Source organism: Sesamum indicum, linkage group LG15 (assembly GCF_000512975.1).
Source record: "Sesamum indicum cultivar Zhongzhi No. 13 linkage group LG15, S_indicum_v1.0, whole genome shotgun sequence".
Taxonomy (NCBI): domain Eukaryota; kingdom Viridiplantae; phylum Streptophyta; class Magnoliopsida; order Lamiales; family Pedaliaceae; genus Sesamum; species Sesamum indicum.
Window position 1 is genome coordinate 4,861,704 of NC_026159.1, and position 19,270 is coordinate 4,880,973.

General features: G+C 36.5%; 5 protein-coding genes across 6 annotated transcripts; 2 read left to right on the forward strand and 3 right to left on the reverse strand.

Annotated features, from left to right (window-relative positions):
• On the reverse strand, nucleotides 581-1,024 carry LOC105177896 (uncharacterized protein At1g66480-like). The gene has a single exon (XM_011101181.2). The coding sequence runs from the start codon at nucleotides 1,022-1,024 to the stop codon at nucleotides 581-583; it is 444 nt and encodes a 147-aa protein (XP_011099483.1).
• On the reverse strand, nucleotides 3,093-5,396 carry LOC105177897 (golgin subfamily A member 6-like protein 2). Its single transcript, XM_020699323.1, has 2 exons — nucleotides 4,341-5,396; nucleotides 3,093-3,849 (listed from the first exon to the last, which is right to left on the reverse strand). The coding sequence occupies exon 1, from the start codon at nucleotides 5,295-5,297 to the stop codon at nucleotides 4,725-4,727; it is 573 nt and encodes a 190-aa protein (XP_020554982.1). The 5' UTR covers nucleotides 5,298-5,396; the 3' UTR covers nucleotides 3,093-3,849; nucleotides 4,341-4,724.
• LOC105177898 (pyridoxal kinase) lies at nucleotides 8,895-15,050 on the forward strand. Of its 2 annotated transcripts, none has more exons than XM_011101184.2 (13): nucleotides 8,895-9,274; nucleotides 9,359-9,477; nucleotides 9,615-9,708; nucleotides 9,854-9,958; nucleotides 10,315-10,398; nucleotides 10,678-10,751; nucleotides 11,810-11,874; nucleotides 12,306-12,369; nucleotides 12,646-12,711; nucleotides 12,950-13,006; nucleotides 13,424-13,468; nucleotides 13,564-13,617; nucleotides 14,437-15,050. In XM_011101184.2, exons 2-13 carry the CDS (start codon nucleotides 9,397-9,399, stop codon nucleotides 14,575-14,577), a joined length of 930 nt encoding a protein of 309 aa, XP_011099486.1. In that variant the 5' UTR covers nucleotides 8,895-9,274; nucleotides 9,359-9,396; the 3' UTR covers nucleotides 14,578-15,050. The 2 variants fall into 2 exon arrangements, with proteins under 2 accessions (XP_011099486.1, XP_011099485.1); XM_011101183.2 differs by having other exon boundaries at nucleotides 9,369-9,477.
• LOC105177899 (nucleolin) lies at nucleotides 15,538-16,993 on the forward strand. The gene is made up of 2 exons (XM_011101185.2): nucleotides 15,538-15,816; nucleotides 16,004-16,993. Exons 1-2 carry the CDS (start codon nucleotides 15,663-15,665, stop codon nucleotides 16,798-16,800), a joined length of 951 nt encoding a protein of 316 aa, XP_011099487.1. The 5' UTR covers nucleotides 15,538-15,662; the 3' UTR covers nucleotides 16,801-16,993.
• Nucleotides 17,413-19,243, reverse strand: LOC105178341. Its single transcript, XM_011101808.2, has 3 exons — nucleotides 19,131-19,243; nucleotides 18,933-19,008; nucleotides 17,413-18,281 (listed from the first exon to the last, which is right to left on the reverse strand). Exons 1-3 carry the CDS (start codon nucleotides 19,191-19,193, stop codon nucleotides 17,653-17,655), a joined length of 768 nt encoding a protein of 255 aa, XP_011100110.2. The 5' UTR covers nucleotides 19,194-19,243; the 3' UTR covers nucleotides 17,413-17,652.

A 19,270-nucleotide genomic window follows, 5' to 3' on the forward strand; every position in this document is an offset into this window, starting at 1 on the left:
ATTCTCTCATTGTTATATCCTAATGTAAGAGTCGTCTGTGTTTTTTTTTCTCTGAAATGCAATGAAAATTGTGATGATATTACAGTGCTTACTTGAATATTAGTGATTTTAGCACAAATTAGCTTTGAAGATTACTAAAGATGTATGTATAATTTTTTAAAAATTATAAATAATTCATATAAACAAATTATAAATTAAGAGGTATAAATATAATTATCTCTTTTTTATAATAATCGGTTCATGGTATCGGTAAGTTTGTAATGTACCGATAATCTAATAATTAATTTATTTAAAAAAAAAGAAAAGAAAAGGAAAATCGTATGCTCGTCAGTGCCAAGCTCTGATTTACAGGTTGCAGATGCAAACAGTTTACCTACTGTTGTTTCCAAATTTTCACCAAAAATCGCAACCACGATTCATGAATATGAACAGCACCAAACATCAACATGTCACAAAACTGCCAACAAATTACATCAGAAGAGAAGTCCCTTTTCACAATCCTATACAATTCTCAGAGCTTCAGTGCACGAGAAGAAGAAAATTTCAGACAAGAGATGCAAACCTTCAATGCATCGACGGCTCAATCCCTGGAGACGACGGCTGAATTCTTCAGACAGAGCTCAACAATTCTCTCACCCACCTCTGCGTCATCTCTACTCTCTTCCATCACTTTCTCAATCTGGGCTCTCGGTACTTTGATCTTAACCCGCACCCGTCCCGCACCCGACCCCATACCGCTCCTCATACGCGCCACAGATCTTGCCCTTCTGCTTCTGGCCGCCTCCGGGAACTCGGGCATTTCTACTAGAAAATAGATCTTTCCAGGCTTAAGTTCCTCTCCGGGCTGTAATTCCGGAGCCCGGATTCCGAACCTCTTTACCGATTCGTGTTCGAGTAAAACGTAGGTCGGTGGGTAATCCTTGAGCACGTCCATGGCGATTGCCGGGGCCTTGAGCTTGAAAGTTTGGCCGTCGATTTTCATGATCTTGGCGGTCTTCTTTCCTCCTCCTATGTTGTTCCCCATTCGTCCATCCACCGTTTTCTGGGATGTGATACAAGGTGAAGCACTAGGGTTGTAATTCTTGACTGTGTGAGGTGTGTGAATCAGTGGAGTCCCGATTAATTTTAAAACTGAAAATTAAGCATGATTACAATGGATAATGGAAGTGAGAAAAGCTGAAATCCCATAATCAGTGGATAGTATTGAGAGAAGTGGGGGATGGTCAGACTCAGAAGGCGGCCCATTTTGTCAGCTTTCTTGTAGAGAATCGATTGCTAACGTAGGAGTGGATAATCTTTGCTTGTTGGCTGTGGCTCTCTTCTTCCTTTCTTAATTTCTATATAAAAATATATATTTGGGTTTTTAATGATTGGTGGGACTGAGATTGATGGGATTGAACCAAGTAAAAATGGATGATGAGATCGATCATTGTGGCAGTGGGGTTCCGCCTTGCTATATACTAGTGTTTACTTTGTGATTTTTCTTTAGTTGATGTGGACCGCTGATGCTTGCAAGGTTACTAAATACATTTCCAAAATTTTATTTAAATCAAGTTCAAAATTGAAATAGTTATATGACCAAGTAAAATATATTTTCCGGGTCATACATCTCAAGTCAAAATTTTAAGTCCTATATCCAAAAAAATAGGATCGAAGAGCATTATTTAGGCCGCAGCAATAGTCTTGTGACGCCTTAAGTCAGTAGTGGTGTTCGCAATAAAGTACGAAAATCATAAATTAATAGAAGCGTTCTGATATATTAAAATAGATGGAATTCGGAAATGATATTTAGTAATAGAGCAACGGGGCTCGTTATAAAGATGATTCTGTTTGGACCTTTCATATTAAATAATGTGAAATATTGATTTCTAGAGATAAAAAATAACTCACGCGATCCAAGCAAAACATAATATTACTCACAAAAAATGCTTAGTAATTTCAGATGTGGTGGAATGCTTTTGGGCCGTTTGACTCGTTTAATGGCAGACATCATATCAGTATTATTATCATTTGTCTCCATGTCAACCAGGTACGCTACCTCTCCACTGGGCGAATCGTAATTTATTTTTCTGTAATATTAAAAATGAGTAAATTATAAATAGTAATTTACTCTTTTATATTTTAAAAAATTAGCGCATTTTACCTAGGTATATAAATTGCTTTCTTTTTTAAAATATAGGGAATAAATTACTACATTGAATAAATTACTATTTTATAAGAGGACTGTTTGTCTATTTTTCATAATACAGATAAATAAATTGCAATTTAACCCCTCCCTACTATTGCAGTATTGTAGGAAAGTCATATATCCAACTTTAAATTTCTCAACCTTCATCCCTTCGGGTTGTACTGGATTTGCGTATCAAATATTGGTTCAAATTCCTTGCCATCTGATAATTGATAGTCTCACTCTTTCAGTCAGTCAAAAATCTAAATCATAATTTGATCAACTTTTATTTTCGACAAAGCACAGAGCGTATGTGTCTAAATTAGGAAAGTTTGTTAAAGTTAGATCCAAATAAAAAAAATATATCTAAATACGTTTAGGTAAGTTTAAATTGTCCAAACGTTATCAGAAAGACAAGAAACAATAAGAACTATAGTCCCGGTTATAGCTTTTCAATGATTAAATATCAGCGAAGTTATAAAGAAATGATAGTGAAGAAGGGAAAAAGGTAATAGGTAGCAAATATTACACCAGAGGCATGAAGGATTCGTATCTATAAATCTTTTTAATTAAATGATTCGCGCGAACCAAAAACAAAAAAATGGTCGGATGGTAATCATAAATCCATACATATTTGGATTCAAAGTCGGCCATGCGGGCCAAGTATCCGTATATAAAAAACACGGATCCTTCCGTGTTTTGTGATTAAAAGACTAACTGGAGGCATTTGCGCACCTACAACCATGAGGTAGTCCTCACGTCAACCTTTTACCAACAGGTAGTCTTATGTTACACATTTTGTCACAACTTTGGTCAACTACTCGAGTTTTTCCAGCCCAATGGGAACTCTTCTTAATATGATATCCGAAGTTGATATTTCAGTAAGACATCAATTTTAGCTATATTTTTCATAGGATATTGCTTCTAAGGCAAACAGGAACGAACTACTACATTTCTAAAACTCAAAGACTAGCACTCGGATTTGGTGATCTTATTCCAATCCTTGTAATAAAAACACTTGGGTAAACTTGAGAGCCAAATGCTGAAAAACTTTCACAACAAAATGAAAGCACGCAAACGGAAGGGCAACAGAAATTACAAGAAATAGATTCATAGATATGTAACTCCGAACCTGATTATTTTGCTAGCATCCTGTCGATCAAGTGGTAGTAGATGTTCGACCATGAAATCAGAGGGCATGCTGAATTACAGAACCTGGTGAAGTACTTTGTGTGGAAGACAGAGTAGTTGATAGTTTACTCTCTGGCAGTTCATACGAGTATTTGCTTATTACCAAAGAGAAGATAAAGACATAGCAATGAAATAGAGCAAGATTCAGATGCATCATCCATAACATCAAAATGATCATTTTCCTTCAGTTAGACGTCAATCTAAATGGTACTCCGGCCAGTCGCACTGTCTCCTTCATCTCCCAATATGTGAATCTACTCTCACAACCAAACAGTTACTCTTACCGATTGCAGAACCAGGAGGCTAAGCCTCAGTTGGCCAACCAAAATTTGTAGGTTACTTAACATACTGATTGTTTTCTTTGAATAGAGCAGAAAACTGGACCCAATGCAAATAGGGACTCCGAGTGCTGCTCTTCACTTCTGGACCCAATGACAAGCAGGCAGAGTACTGGAAGTGAACTTCACTTCTGTGAACAAAATGTCTTGGGCCTGCACAATGAGAGACTTATATTGATAAAATGACTCGTAACTGCAGGGAGGCCCTTCGGGTAAGCTACCTAGAAAAGATTTGATGATAGCCAAACCACTACTCCAGAAGAAAAATCACCAAAACCAACCACACATATCTCCGCATTAACATAAATATTGCTAGCAGATAAAGCAAAAGTTCCAAGTTTCCTAGTGTTCAAACTTCCTACTTCCAACACTCCATACTTTCCTAAGAGAATCCAGCCACAAAACTCAATAGAGATCTAATGAAAATGAGATATCTGTAACAAAAGGTCTATTCCTTATTTCGGTTACTTGAATAAATTACCGTAAATCTATCAGATTTATTTCATCCACCAACTCTTCGAATTTCCAATCTATTTGTTATCAATGGAATTGTAAATATCTACACTTTTACCTGGCACATCTAAACACAGGACTGAAATTCAGTAGGAAAACTTATTAACGAATTCTGAAAAGAGTTTGCTCACCCCCTTCAGACAAATAACTTCTCTGTTTTATCCAGCTAATGTCCTTAACAGCAAAAAGGGCCAACATTGGGATCTCCTGTGCTACTCCTCCCACCATGATAATGCAGAACTCTCCCACCACATCTCTGTTAACTCAGATCCTACACTAGAGACAACACAGATGAGGTACAAACATCATCTAAAAAGATCAGTTTCAACTGTGTGATATATCAATGATAAGGTAGGCCATCTGAATCAAGCTTATTAGAGAAAATTCATATGCCAATTCCACTATTTACAACAATGTTCATACATAGGCAACATTGACATTGAAACAGACCAATTTAGCCTTGCATTTTGATTTCTAGATATAAGATATGTGTAGAAAGGCATAAAAAATACAGTCTACAAAAATTCAGAGGGCAAGGTGGCATCAGGCTTCCCACTATCACCCAAGCCTCCTGAATGCTGCAAATTTTGCAAAACCTGTGGAGGTAAAGGCCCCATTCCCCCTCCTAAACCATCACTTGTCGACCCAAAAAACTGACAGACAAGCCGGGCGACAACCCCAAGAATCTGCAATTGGTTCTGGCAAGCATCAGCATGCATTTGCATCATCTGCTTCTCATGTTCAATCTGCATTTCAACTATTCTCTCCCTCCACTCCATCTCTTCTTCCTCCCACTTCTCCTCCAACTTCATCCTCTGCCTCCTCTCCTCATTGAGTTCCCTCTCCAACCGCATCCGTTTCTCGGTTTCCCTTTTCGCCCAATTAATCTGCATTTCTTCCAATTCCATTTCCTTCCTATGAATACCTTCTTCTCTCTCTTTCAGTTGCTTCTCCATCCGCATTTCCCTCTCCCTTCTTGATGTTTCGCTCTCCATTTCACCAACCTCTTTGCTCCACTCTCTCTCTCTCCTCTTTTCTTCTCTCCTCATAATCACATCTCTCAATTCCAAAACTTTGGCACCCACCATCCTCAATCTCTTTCCTTTAGACCCCTTTTTCAGCTTCTTTCCCCCATCGAAACCCGATTCGTCGTTGCCCTCTTTCGCCCCTCCTTCACCCCCCCCCCCCCCACTAGACCCCTTTTTCAGCTTCTTTCCCCCATCGAAACCCGATTCGTCGTTGCCCTCTTTCGCCCCTCCTTCACCCCCATCACTCACCCCCAAATCACCCCCCTCTCCCTCTTCCCCCTCTTCTTCTTCATCCACTTCTTCATCATCCTCCATCTCCTCACTATCCATCCCATAACCCAAACCCATCACACCGCCATCTCCCAAAATATCAGAAATGCTCTCCTCCCCAAACTTCTTACTGTTCATCTGCCCGCAAACGTTATTACTATCTTTACCACCGTCAATCAACTCAATGTCTCCAAATACCTCCTTGTACTTCAAGAAATTCTCCCAATGAATTTCCCCATCATCCCAGTTGAATTCATTGTTAGAAATTCTGATCTTCTGCTTCACCCCTAGATACTGATGCCGCATGTTCTGCACTTTAATGGACACGTCACGCCAAGACCACTTGAAAGGGAAAGTGACTGGGTCCTGAAGATGGTGCATCGAATTCACGTGGTCCGCGATGGGCTTGAACTTCTTCTCCCGGGTCTTCAGCTTCGCTAGCGTCCCGGAGTTGAGGAGGTCGGCGTATTTCGATAGCAAAGTTTGTTCTTCGACCTCTGACCACTTCTTCCGCTTCATGTTCGATTGGGGCCAGATTCTTCGTGGAATTTGTCGATGAGGATTGAGGGGATTTCGAAGATATGGGAATGGGATGGGGCGGTGCCGCGACAACTCGGGCGACACAGAAAGCCGAGAAGAGTATTGGGGGCAGTGTGCCAAGTTCGGACAAAAGAAAGGGTAAATATGGCATTCGCACCCCAATTTTGTTCTTAGTACTATGTTGTGTGTAATAATTATATATCTGTTGTAATAATTTCCTAAATAGCATCACAAAATGCTTCTTGAATTATTTTTTTTAGGTGTCGTTTCTTTTGTGATATGAATTATTTGAAAGATAAAATAAAAAATATATTAATTATATTACATTTATTTAAAATTTTTGAATTGAATAATTCAATTCATTTATTTTTAAGAGAAGTGATGATTTAGATTGGGCTCGAAAATAAAATTTCGACCCGCATAAAACTCAAAGTAAACACTTTATAATGATATATTGAAATAAATGGTGCCTTAGTGAGTAATAATATCTTATTCTAATGGTTAAGACTAAAATACCGTAAAAAAAATTACGAATTTAGATCTCACCAGATTTATGATTATTTGTTAAAATAAGTTTACTGTAACTTATTTCATTATTTTTTAAAATATTATAATAATCATATTTACTATTTCAAAAAAGATATATATCTTTTTAGTAAAATAAAAATATATTTGGATAGTTATTTGTGAGATCAATTTGAAATTAAAGTAATGGAATAATGAGGTGGGATATTAGAATTACATCACATCTAATATAAATATATATTACTATTAAGATAATTAATTTAAAGAGTCCTCCTTGATTTAATAGAAATAGTTTTGAAATGCCATTCTAGGGGAAAATGTAATGTAGCCTCATGTGATATTGTAAATGTGTATTATTCTTTTATGAAAAAAAATTAGTAATTTATCCCCTATATTTTTTAAAATTAAACAATTTACCCCACTCATTTTAAAAAATACATGGGGATAAATTGCTATTATTTTTTCATAAAGGGATAATTTTTTCATTTACAATATCACATGAATAAATTACATTAAATTCAATTCAAACAGTTTCTTAATTCAAATCAAAGCTTGAAATTTGATTCGTTTTATTACACTATTGAAACAAGAATGTTTAGTACAGTAATATCCGTCCAAAAAAATTTATTTATTTATTGTTTTGTTTGATTCCATTTGTCTATAGATAGTTTTATTTCTTGTGTTAGTTATTTTTCAGAAAAAACTATATTGAATTGCAAAGTTGATAAATCTAAAACAATTTGATGAGATTTTGCTCTGGCATTATGGAATTTTCCATTTATTTTAATGGGTCAAATTGTGATTTGAGAAATATTTTGCATCATCTTATAAAATATTTTTCAAATTTTAGGAACACATCCAGACACCATATTATTTTGGCATATCACCGATTCTTATTTCTCTCTCAAAGTTTTGTTGATCATCTCATAGTGTCATAGGAAAATTGTAAATTTTCTCGTCAGACATTAGTTTATCGTACAATTTTATTATCCGTAAATAATGACTTTTTCTCAATCGTACTTGTACTTGATTTTTTCAGTGAATTTTTCCAACAAGCCAAGCAAATACAATACGTACGTGTAAACATAAATTACAATTGTTTGCAAAATCCATACAATGATATGTCAATGGGTTTGCACACATCAAGTAAAAGTGCAACTTTGGGCATAAAACATATTAAGACAACCAAGAAGCTCTGCAAGGGACATTCCTCATTGTTAGGAACATCAATCAATCAATCAGGTGGCACCAAGTATCCAACAACATCAACCAGTTAGCTAGCGTCTTATATTGGCATTATGTTGGGTAAGGACAAGCACAAATATGTCACACGCTTGGCGCATCGGCCAAGGAAATGTCTAAACAACAACCTGCTGCGGAACCATGAACCTTGCTTGGGCATGTTTGTTTGGCCTGCGCACACAAGTCTGCTTGCCATGTGTGCGCATGCGCAAAGTAGCGTGCGCCTTCCCACATCAAGTGTGTGGTAGTCCACCCTCATGCACCACCGTCAAATATATCTCTTACAGTACGTATCATGCCAACACCGTATATGAATTGGCAAACAAGTGTATTATGCCAGGCATAACCTTTTCTAAGGGACAAACCACATGGCTACTACAAAATCAAAGTTAGTAAAACAAGCGTAAGAACTTGTCCCCAACATCTTAAGTAATTCCAATGAGATGAAAAAATTATCTTTCCCCCTCCAAATAATGCTTGCCAAGCTGCACAAATTAACTATGTATTTTATTGGTAGAAGACTAATTACCCTATCTCTTACATTTATAAACCCCTTTTATTCTCTCATTGTCTCTCCTTTATTGAACTATCTGATTGTACCACCTAAGGCAGAATGAAAAAAGTTTCAAAAAATAAAAAAGACAATTTATAAATTGCACGTTATTTCTAAAAACAACATTGATTGAATTTGGCCCGCCATCGTTCTTGAAAGTTGCGTATAGTAATACGCAATTTATTTTCTTTGTTTTCTTTTTTTTTGTACATTATTTCTTATTTAGATAATATGGCATTCATTACCCATTTATCATTCTAGGATTCATAATCCGAGTTTGAATTATTGGAAGATATGGCAGGAGTAAATCTATGTCCTGACTAATGTATTAATTTTTATATGATTAGATTTCTATTTTAACCGATATGTAATAATAGATTAACTCTAAAGCATTTGATCTATACCACAATCATTTTTGATTGATTTGTTGGGCATGACGTCTGAGTTCTCATTTATGAAACAAAAAATAAAAATTTAATTGTATTCACTTAATTATAAGACAGGTGTTTTTAATTTTTAAACCCTAGAAAGTGGAGTAACCTGAGTTATCACTTATCACCTTCACTTCTCACTCTGGGGAGCAATGCCAATGGCGTTGAAACCAAAGCCAAATTCCAATTTCCTGTATCAGTAACGCAAATTCCCTTACTGCCCTTTCCATTGCTGCACTCCCAAATCAGCACCTACTCCTCAGTACCCAGTCAAGCCACGCAACTATTAAATCTTTTTTTCCTTTTTTTTCTTTTTGGTGGATTAGGCCACTTATTAATTGATAATTAATTCTTGCAACGCTTGCAAGAAACCCTCGAGAGTAGTCATCAGATTACACCTACTTGTTTATGTTGGAATCTGTATTCATTGGTATTGGACTGAAATCAGAACTCATTCAAAGCTTCTTCGTTTTCAGGTGGGCTTTTCTCTTTCTTCAGCTCTAGTGTATAAAATGGCGTGATTATGGTGTGTGTATACCTATCTTATGTGGGTTTTGAAGGGAATGTTAGGTCGAGGAGGAGCATAAAGAAGTCGGTTATGGCGCCTCCACCGGTTCTGGCTTTAGCGCTGCCATCAGGGACGGGTCGGGTTCTGAGTATTCAGTCGCACACTGTTCAGGTCTCTCTCTGCTTGATCTAATTTCAAAGCTGTTCTATTTCTATGTTTTCTGAGTTGAGAATGATCTTGAATGATACCGAGTTTGTGATGTATTCAGCTTCGTGTTCTGGGCATTACTGAATTTTGTTTTACTCCAGGGATATGTGGGCAACAAATCGGCTGTCTTTCCTTTACAATTACTCGGTTATGATGTTGACCCAATCAACTCAGTACAGTTCTCAAACCACACAGGCAAGCTGCTTATATCACTTCAGTCAAACAGTCTGGGTTCAGAAACACGGTGCAAGGTCATCTGTGAATCTGTACATGTTCAGGGCATGTTACTTGAGAGAAATATAGGTTCTTTTTTGGCCTAATTACACCAAGATTTGTGCAGGATATCCTACTTTTAAGGGTCAGGTTTTGAATGGAGACCAACTTTGGGATTTGATAGAGGGCCTTGAAGCTAATAATTTATTGTATTATACACATCTACTTACAGGTATGCTAAAGCATACCAGATTACTACTTCAGTGGAGCATTATTTACGTGTAGTTATAAACATCTTACTTATCCTTTAAAGTCGAAGCTTATTTGTTTTTCAACTGCATGATCGATTCTCATGAAGAGACAACCCTGTAGTTTAAAAGCAAGTGTAATCTCAATATTGTCAATTTTATACCTTTCATTCCATCAATTTTTTAGCTAATAGTACATGCTTGTTTCCATTTCTGTTTGAAGCTTCTGCTTGCTTGTGTTTAGGGTGCTAAAATCTATGTCTGTTTTTATGCTATTAATGTTTTTGTTCACTTAATATATATTCCTGTCTCCATTTTATTGATTAATTGAATATTGTAGGTTATATCGGTTCAGTCTCCTTCTTGAATACTGTTCTAAAAGTTGTCGATAAGCTAAGATCCATCAACCCCAACCTTACATATGGTAAGTAAACCTGCTATAGTTGACATAATGTTGTTGTTATAGTGCTCGGAAATCTTGTTCATAATTCCTTTTATGTTAAGCATGAACTCTGGTAGGTCCTGTACAAGGGTGAATGAGTCTGCACAGGATTTACTACACTGTTTTTCCAGTCTAAGAGGGACCTTTGGTGTTGATCAAGTAGAGGGCAAATGATTTTCAACCACTTACATGAACCAATTTTTGGCCTGATATAATTTCTTATTCTGCGGCTATATTTTGTAACTGGACCTTTCTTGTCAGTTTGTGATCCAGTATTAGGTGATGAAGGAAAGCTCTATGTCGCTCAGGAATTGGTATCTGTATACCGAGAGAAGGTATTTTTTTCTATTTTGGACTTTTCTTTCATTAACACTACAGTTATTGAATCTAGCAGCTTGGTTAAGGGACTAGTTCAAGTGGGTTGTTAGTTCAACTGCACTGTCAGTTAGTTGAACTACCAGGTGGCAAAACCCTTCTTTTGCATCATTTGGAAAAAAATTGAACTTATGAAGTGGATTAAGTTATAGGTAGATAACTGTCCAATGGCCTGTTCCTTTTGAAAGTCTTATTCTGGTAAAACAATTACTGAGAATATGTTATATCAGTGGAACATTTCAATTACCATTGGTTTCTCCGAGATACATTTATGTGATCTTTTACCACAAAAGAAGAGGGTACTCATGCATATATTTTATGAAAATTGAACTTCGGCCTTGTTATGATTAAATTAGAGAACTGAGCTGGTATGATGGAGTGGTAGAGAGGCTGGCCAGTTCCAATTACCTACAAGTTAAATGACTCTTTGCTTTCAGAGGAATTTTGTTTGACTTTTTTCAGTACAATTCCTTTTTAGTTTTTATGCAAGCTCCTGAGAGGTGTATGGCTCACAAGCTAAACTTCCAGATGCAGTAGTGTTGCATAGAGGCAGGGGTGACAGTTTCTTATGCTTGATCTTTATAAGTCTTTCAGTTGTGGTGCTAATAAAGTAATATAAATATTTTGTTGTTTTTATGATATGTTTATTGGTGTTAACAGTAGAAGGATTGATCAGCTTTATAATTGATGCACTATGGAAGTTTATAACCTTGCTCGATTTAATTACCCTAGTCATAAGTTTGATGTATTTCTAATTTTGTCAATAGAAGTAAATTTAGATTTGTCCTTATGTTGCATACCTTTCTTTCAAATGGATGATACTCATATCTGAGGATTTACAACATAAAGAAAGAAAAGACAGTTTGATATCCTAACTACATTTCTTTCAAATGGATGATACTCATATCTGGGGAAAATTAGAAAGAAAGAAAGGACAGTTTGATATCCTAACTACATAAATTGTCATCCCTATCAGACTTCTCTTATGGTAAAATTGGTATTGCCTCTTTCTGAGTAGGTTGTCCCTGTTGCTTCTATGTTGACTCCGAATCAATTTGAGGCTGAACTGTTGACAGGTTTCAGGTATTTGTTCATTGACCCAGCACGAGATGATTGACAACTAGCATATTTATGTTGTATCAGTATGACCATATCTCATGGATCTTATCTAAAACTTGCAACATAACGAAGTTGACTCCTGGGCTCATGTTGGGTTCTCTTTATTTCACTCTCTTGATACCAGCTATGACTTTGAATGAAACTTAAAGAAAACCTGTGTTGCATTTATGTGTTGCAAAATTGAGTTCTTCATTACACATGTACTTACTGAGAGAACTTAATTTATATTTGTTATCATTAGTACGACACCTGGGGAATTGGCGACTTCTGATAAATAAATACATTACTTCTGCATTAAACAAAGAAAACCTAGTCAGCCAATTTTGATTTCTTATCATTTTTTTTTTTGTTATTATTCATTGTTTTCACGGCTTGGTTGTGTTATATTTCATCAGAATTGTATCTGAGCAAGATGGTAGGGAAGCTTGCAACATTCTCCATGCTGCTGGACCATCAAAGGTTTGCTCAAACTTAAATCCTCAAATTTTCAGTTGTAACTTTTAATGGGTTTTGAAGTTCTTTTCCTTGATTAATCCAATGGTTCTTCTCTAATCTTAAGAAATTCAGAGGTAATAAAACAGAATATCAATTCCTTAAGATCACTTACAGAAGCATTTCTGAGCAAAGTTGCGATAAGTTCACATGTTTCGTGTAAAAGCAATTAAAACTACTACGATGATGCTATGCTTAACTTATTATTCTATCTATGTTTTGAAGGTCTATGTTGTCTTTCAGGTTGTCTTAACGAGCATAAATATAGATGGCAATCTTCTTCTAATTGGCAGCCATCAGAAAGAAAAGGTATAGAGACACACAACTCCAAAAATGGGTACTGTTATCTCCAGTCTAAATGGATGGATGAACAAATGGAGAAGTAATGTTGTCCTCCATGTCTCTCTTGAGCTGCCTAATTCTTTAGTGGCCTGCTTCTCCATGAATGTTTGCTTTGGACTTTTACTCTATACCTTGAAAATTGGCATTGCAATACAAGTTATCACATATATTCACATTCTTGTTTGGACAAATTTGACTTTGATAGGGTCAACCTCCTGCACAGTTCAGGATTTCAATTCCCAAAATTCCCGCATATTTCACGGTATGCAATGACTCATTTCTGAACCTTGGTTCCGTCTGAGATATTAAATTTGAATGTTTTGTCATCTAACATCGTATATATGTCTTGGTTGAAGGCTACTTGAAATAAATTGAAGTTTCCTTAATGCTTTTAACTACATGAGGTTATTTTGGTATACATTTCTGAGATACATGCTTCCATCTAGAATGTATCAGCTGGTTCAGGGAACTAATTGATTTGGTATCATTAACAAACTATTGAGCAGGGAAGTAGTTCATTTAGCATCACTGACAAAGTATTAGGTATATTGATTTTGATGCTTCCCTAAAACATTTGACTGAGTTGAAGCTGCAGAGTAATATTCCATGTCAGACAACCGGCATGAAACAATTATCCTGTGCTTAGATTGCTGTTCTAAGAGTGAATTTTTGTTTGCAGGGAACGGGAGATCTTATGACTGCACTTTTGCTTGGATGGAGCAATGTAATGCTTGCAATCCTTAAATTGAGTCCTTCATGTTATCTTTTGCATGTTACTTAGCATCATTTCTTACACTACTTTGTTCTTTGTTTATGCAGAAATATCCCGACAACCTTGACAAAGCAGCAGAGCTTTCTGTATCAAGCTTGCAGGTATTTCTGCTGCTTTTTGTTGGTATTACACTATTTTCTAGTATCTTTATCCAGACCCTGGTTTGGTAATTCAGTAACTTGGTAATCCTGATAATTTGGATGATAACATGTTGCAAAAGCAACAGTTAGAGGTAATGACTAGTGATCAAGGAGTGAAACAGTGGTTTCTGCTAGATAATCTCAAACTTGAGACGCATGAAGGAGTGAAACAGTCGCCTTGCTGTCACTATTTTGTCGCTATTCTAATGGATAAAGCAATTAATTGCTATTCAAGATAATGAGGCACATCTCGTGGGAGCAATCATCAAGATTCTATTAGCACAAGTTTCACGTAAATCATAGAGAACTATAATATAGTTGAATTGTTGTTTCTGATCGAAAATCTGCCTGGTTCACTTTCTTAATTTATGTATCATCTATAAAGATTCAGATCTCTACCTCATATTGTCTGACAAACTGCATTGGCAGTTTGTGGTTCTCCCAAGATGACTTTGCATACCTATAATATGAATTATTTGCACTCATATGTTGATCTTGGTAAAACACGTTAAGGGATCATTGATTACCTATTAAAGCTGTTAATTCTTTAATTTCCTTACATTTCCTCAGCGCATCTGAATCCTAAATAGAATCACAATAATTTACTAAGAAAGTTATTCTGCCACCACAAAGGGCTATAAGATGAAAAAGAGAGAAAGGTGTTGGGACGACTCCATGCTAAATCTTTTCCGTCTAAGAAATTATTTCTTTAAGTTTACTGTTTTACCTCTGGTTTTACAATATACTTTAATGGCCTGGAAAATTGTTTTCTTATTGCAGGCACTTCTGGTTAGGACAGTAAACGACTATACAAGGGCTGGGCATGATTGCCAGTCAAGCAGTTTAGAGATTCGTTTAGTACAAAGTCAAGATGATATTCGGAACCCTGAAATCAAATACAAGGCTGAGATATACAACTAAGATACTTGTTGCATTGTTTCTGCACCCGTGATAAAATCCATTCAACACAATATCTATATACAGTTTAGTTAACAGGTCCTTGGTATGAACAAACATGAAAATAGATACTGTAATTTTGCGTCCGGCAATAGGGATAAAAGAGTCCATGTCGTGGCGTGAATTTTCATCCTCTGTGTTCTATTTTCAATTGGTTTCATGGAATACGTGGAGATAAGAGGTAATTGGGTGAGAAATGGTATCGATGAAGCGCCTCTCAGTGCCATGATTATGCAAAAATTGCAGGTAAAGTAGAAATAGGAAGTGTGTTTCTGTACTTGAATGTAGCATTTGGTGGGCTTTGAAGTGTTTGTAGAAACTGTTGTAAATGGAGATGTGAAAAGCCTCTGCAAAAGTTGCAGATTTTAGTTTGTAGCTAAAATTGAAGGTGTTCTAAAATAGTATTGAACACCAGGAAAAAGTTAAAGTTGGAATGTGCAGGAAAGATCAAAATTGGGGCCACTTGGGAGTGAAAAGAGTTTGAAGGACAAAAATATGTCCAAAAGCAAGAGAAGTAGAGCTTTGGGTGCTCTTAGATTTTTGTTTATTTTTATTTAAATTTGTACGAAATGAGTTGTTTGGTGACAAGATAAAAAAAAATCATGGAATAATTATATTATTTTTATTTACGCAGGTTGATTCAGTTTAATTATTATTGGGTTTTTTGTATTAAAACGGACCTTCGTAATACAAAATAAACAGCCAAGTCCTGAGATGTTCATACAATCTAATCATGCAAAGTAAACCGATTTGTTTATGTACATAAAAATGAAATAGAAAATATAAACATAAAACAGTTTATATATATATATAAAGATTAAGTTATCGTATTCTACACTATAAATTCTGTTTTATGGAATCAGCTCTTGCTAAAGATAAATTAAACGCATATCGCTAATCAAATTATATATTTATTAATATTAATACAGTTATATAATCATCGTTTGTTAAAAAATAAAAAAATAACTTTGAGTGAAAGGCGTAGTGTTGGAATTACTTGGTTAAAATAGTATAGGAATTCAAGGTTGAAAGTTAGTTGAGCAACAGAAATGGCCCGGAGACTGTCTTCCCGCCTGCCTCATCTTTTCACCATCGCAAAAATCCAATTACGCACCCCTGTTTCCACCCCTACATCGCTGTATTTTTCAGATGCTACTTTTCAGTATTCAAGATTTCTTGGCTGTTCATACCCCATGTTCCAAGGTGAGATGTCCATCCAATTATGTAGCCTATCTGTTTGTGTTAAGTGCTCAGTGGTAGTTGAAGGCCTTTTTCCGAGCAGAAGATTTTGTAATCAGTTGTATTAATTAGATGGGAAGGGTTCGTTCATCTATTTCATTTGTGTTTATGCTGATGACTTGAGCTTCTTCAATGTTTTGTCCCTTTTCAGCTTCTCGTTCGTATGCTCGGAATAGGCGCCCAAGTTATGATCTCTTTGGTGGTAAAGTTCCGACAGCAAAGGAGTTCAAGAAAGAGTGGGCGAAACAGATGGAGGACGAAGAGGATCATCTGTGGACGGGAAGTGAAGATGATAGTGATACTGAAAGGGATGATCATAGCCAGCTCAAGAAAGAGATAAAAAAGGCCAAGCAGCGGGCAAAGGAGCGTTCTGATCGTATTGATGCTGATGATAGTGATGAACTATACAGTGTGTGGTCGGGAAGCGACGATGAGAAGACCCTTTGGACTGGTGATGAAGGAGATGATGAAGAGGATGTACCTACAGAACCCTTCCCGAATGAGAGAAGTGATGAGTACATTGATCAGTTGTTTGAGTTTGAGGATAAACCAAAGTATCGAACTCTCACTCAAGCATTGAAAGATGAGGAGGAGCCGGAAGAGTTATCCCCTGGAAAGCAAGCTCGAAAACTGGCTGTGCAGAATGCTCTCAAGAAATTGAAGAAGGGGCCTGATGGGCGGTATACTAACGTGTGGGAGGTCATGAGCGATTTGGACATTCTCATCGGAGCATTTGAGAACATTATCTCAGGACCAGAATATGAAGAGCTTAGGCAAGGTGGGCCAAAGAAATTGAACATGCAATTTTTCAAGGACATTCAAGCTCGTATGAGGGATCCAAACTATAAGTTCTCACCTGAGATGAAGTTAAAACCGAAGAGCAAGCTGGTGCCAAGAAAGAAATGGCAGAAAGCACAGTCAAGACGTAGAAAGGCACAGAAGCGGTAACACAGAGGTGGCTGTTTCTGTGCATCTAGAAACATTACACATAACTCTCTGATCTTCTAGAACTAGCTTACATGTGTCTTAGTTCTTGTTGCTTGTGATTATGATGCAGTCGTAAATCCCAAAATAGTTGTTATATGCTTTTATTTGTCTGAACATGGTAACATTACTTTAATAGATATATTTCTAAATCCAACTTTCCGGTATATCTATTCATTTGCTACCATGAGAACAGTTGATTACTGGAGCATATTTATCTCATTCATCTTTCTTTGAGCAGCTAGACATGGGCACACATAGACTCACTATAGAGACTAAGACACATATTGGTGATTGCCTTCAGAATAATGCTCTAAATCTAACAAGTTATATTGTGTAGTTGCTAATCCCTATGTTGGAGTCGCTAATTCTTATGTTCCGTTAACACAAGGATATAGAATGCTGTAGTAAAGTTTAACGTGCTGTTGATACCGTGGATTCATCCACCAACAGATTGGACAGAGTCACAGTCTTGGTAGTTTCTCTAAGGTAAAGGTTTCTGCATGTTAAGGATTCACAAAATTTTTAAACTGCACGTGTGTCATTTCATAAGATTAAGAGAAGAAGCCGACGCATCTGCATTTTCTGACTGTATGTTTTGCTAAATAATGTAAAAGATATATACCCTTAAAATGAGATTGGCTGAATTCATGTAAGTTCAGAAACACGCAATTAACTGCAGTTATAGTGTTACTGTCTTCATAGTGGATCACACTAAACCTACTAGCTGAAAGCCCTAGTTCCGATATGCTAGCAATATATATCAGCTTATACAATTGAGCTATTAATTTCTGAAAGTATTACTGGTCCATATTGTTAGCCGATAGATGGAAGCAAGTTAAAGGCATGCATCTTCCTCAGTGGTTGATGCATATAATCATTCTCCATGCTGCTTGTGGGATGCAGATCAGGCATGTTCATGTACATCATGGGATGATATGGATGGCTGTACCATGGTCCTGTATTCATCATTGCTGGGTGTTGATAAAGATATCCGTAAGCTGGCAATCCTGCAGATAAATTTTTGACCCCTTCAAATCCTCCGGGAGTAGCATAGCTGGGGAAATTCATTGTAGACTCCATTCTGCCATCCCTGCTGCTCATCCCGTTGATGATTTCTTCTTTCCAACCTAAAAATTCACCATCCATCTGCATTTTTGCTATGTGATTGTTGTTCAGAAATCTTTCCAACGCCCACTTGTCGACTTCTTCATCTTCTGGATTGGCTGGCAGAGGCTTGAATTCCCCAGAATCCAGACTGTCTATCAGACTCTGCTTTTGGTTCAGCTGAGTTTCATCTTTAAGCCAGCTATTACTCTGCCTTGGAGACCAAAGCTCTGCATGTTTACCAGATTTGACTAATTTCCTTATCAAAATCGTGCTATCAATGTTTCCTGATACAGTCACCTTGTTTTCTTCAGCATCTATTTTCACTTCGTATACACCTATATCGTCAAACTCAACCACATTAGAGTATGAAGACATGTTTTGCTTCCTTTGACAAGTGAAAACAGGCATGAGACTTGTTTGGTTGAAAAGTAAAGCAAGATTTTAGTTTTTGGAGAGATACAAACATTTTCTGCATTTTACACATGATGAGGAGTTAAGCAAAACGATGAATGTATAATGTTAGCAGCTAATCTCAACATCTAACAATTTTACCATATTGAGAATGAGTTCTGTGACAACTATAAGCTGATTTGTCAGAGAGCACATAAACCAACAAAATGCATCATTGTTTCCATTTAACACTATCCTGAAGCGCCCAATCAGTTAACAAATGTTTCCTTCAGTACACGGAAAGAAAACCAATTCTGACGGGAATTTGTCTGCTTCTGTGGCCTGCTTTGGGGTACTGGCGTACTATATATTCACAATGTTATAACATGTTTAATTCTTTTATAACTTATTTTTCAGGTTTTCATTTCGACAGCTCAAAAAGAACTGCCGAAAGAGCAAAACACTGCTAGGAAAGTGAAGTCTGACAAAAAAAACAAACAAAGAATGCAGATAAAACATCAAAAGATGGAAAATTTTGATGATCTTTCTTCTATATGGGGGTGGAGGGAGGGTGAGTGTTCTTACTTCTTTCTTACCTTGGACTTTTAGTAGTGATTTCTTCACTTTCTGCATGCAGCCTTCACAATGAATATGAACCTTCAGAACGAAGGTCTGTAAAAGAACCATAGTATATTACTAAGAAGATAACAAAGTATGATTTGTAGGAAAACTAATAAAACAACTTAAATGCATGATGATGGTCATGAAATGGGAGGTATGTAATTTATGTTCACCTTCATCTTCACAAACTCAAAGCTATTTTCCTCCTGCTGCTGCTGCTGAGACATTTTCCACATGATTGATGGGTTACTTGGGCACTTTCTAAGTGGCAACAATTTTCTTGCCTTTTTAGTGGTTTACATGAGATGAGAAT

What these genes read in the sequence shown, in the direction of transcription:
- LOC105177896 (XM_011101181.2), bottom strand. Translation starts at nt 1,024, where the DNA reads ATGGGGAACAACATAGGAGGAGGAAAGAAGACCGCCAAGATCATGAAA.
- LOC105177897 (XM_020699323.1), bottom strand. Translation starts at nt 5,297, where the DNA reads ATGGTGGGTGCCAAAGTTTTGGAATTGAGAGATGTGATTATGAGGAGA.
- LOC105177898 (XM_011101183.2), top strand. Translation starts at nt 9,207, where the DNA reads ATGTTGGAATCTGTATTCATTGGTATTGGACTGAAATCAGAACTCATT. An exon ending in ACAGTTCTCAAACCACACAG is followed by an intron (nt 9,709 to 9,853) that starts GCAAGCTGCTTA and finishes AGATTTGTGCAG; the next exon opens with GATATCCTACTTTTAAGGGT. An exon ending in CAACCCCAACCTTACATATG is followed by an intron (nt 10,399 to 10,677) that starts GTAAGTAAACCT and finishes CTTTCTTGTCAG; the next exon opens with TTTGTGATCCAGTATTAGGT.
- LOC105177899 (XM_011101185.2), top strand. Translation starts at nt 15,663, where the DNA reads ATGGCCCGGAGACTGTCTTCCCGCCTGCCTCATCTTTTCACCATCGCA. An exon ending in TTCATACCCCATGTTCCAAG is followed by an intron (nt 15,817 to 16,003) that starts GTGAGATGTCCA and finishes GTCCCTTTTCAG; the next exon opens with CTTCTCGTTCGTATGCTCGG.
- LOC105178341 (XM_011101808.2), bottom strand. Translation starts at nt 19,193, where the DNA reads ATGTGGAAAATGTCTCAGCAGCAGCAGCAGGAGGAAAATAGCTTTGAG. An exon ending in TTGAGTTTGTGAAGATGAAG is followed by an intron (nt 19,009 to 19,130) that starts GTGAACATAAAT and finishes GTTCTTTTACAG; the next exon opens with ACCTTCGTTCTGAAGGTTCA. An exon ending in ATCACTACTAAAAGTCCAAG is followed by an intron (nt 18,282 to 18,932) that starts GTAAGAAAGAAG and finishes TTGACGATATAG; the next exon opens with GTGTATACGAAGTGAAAATA.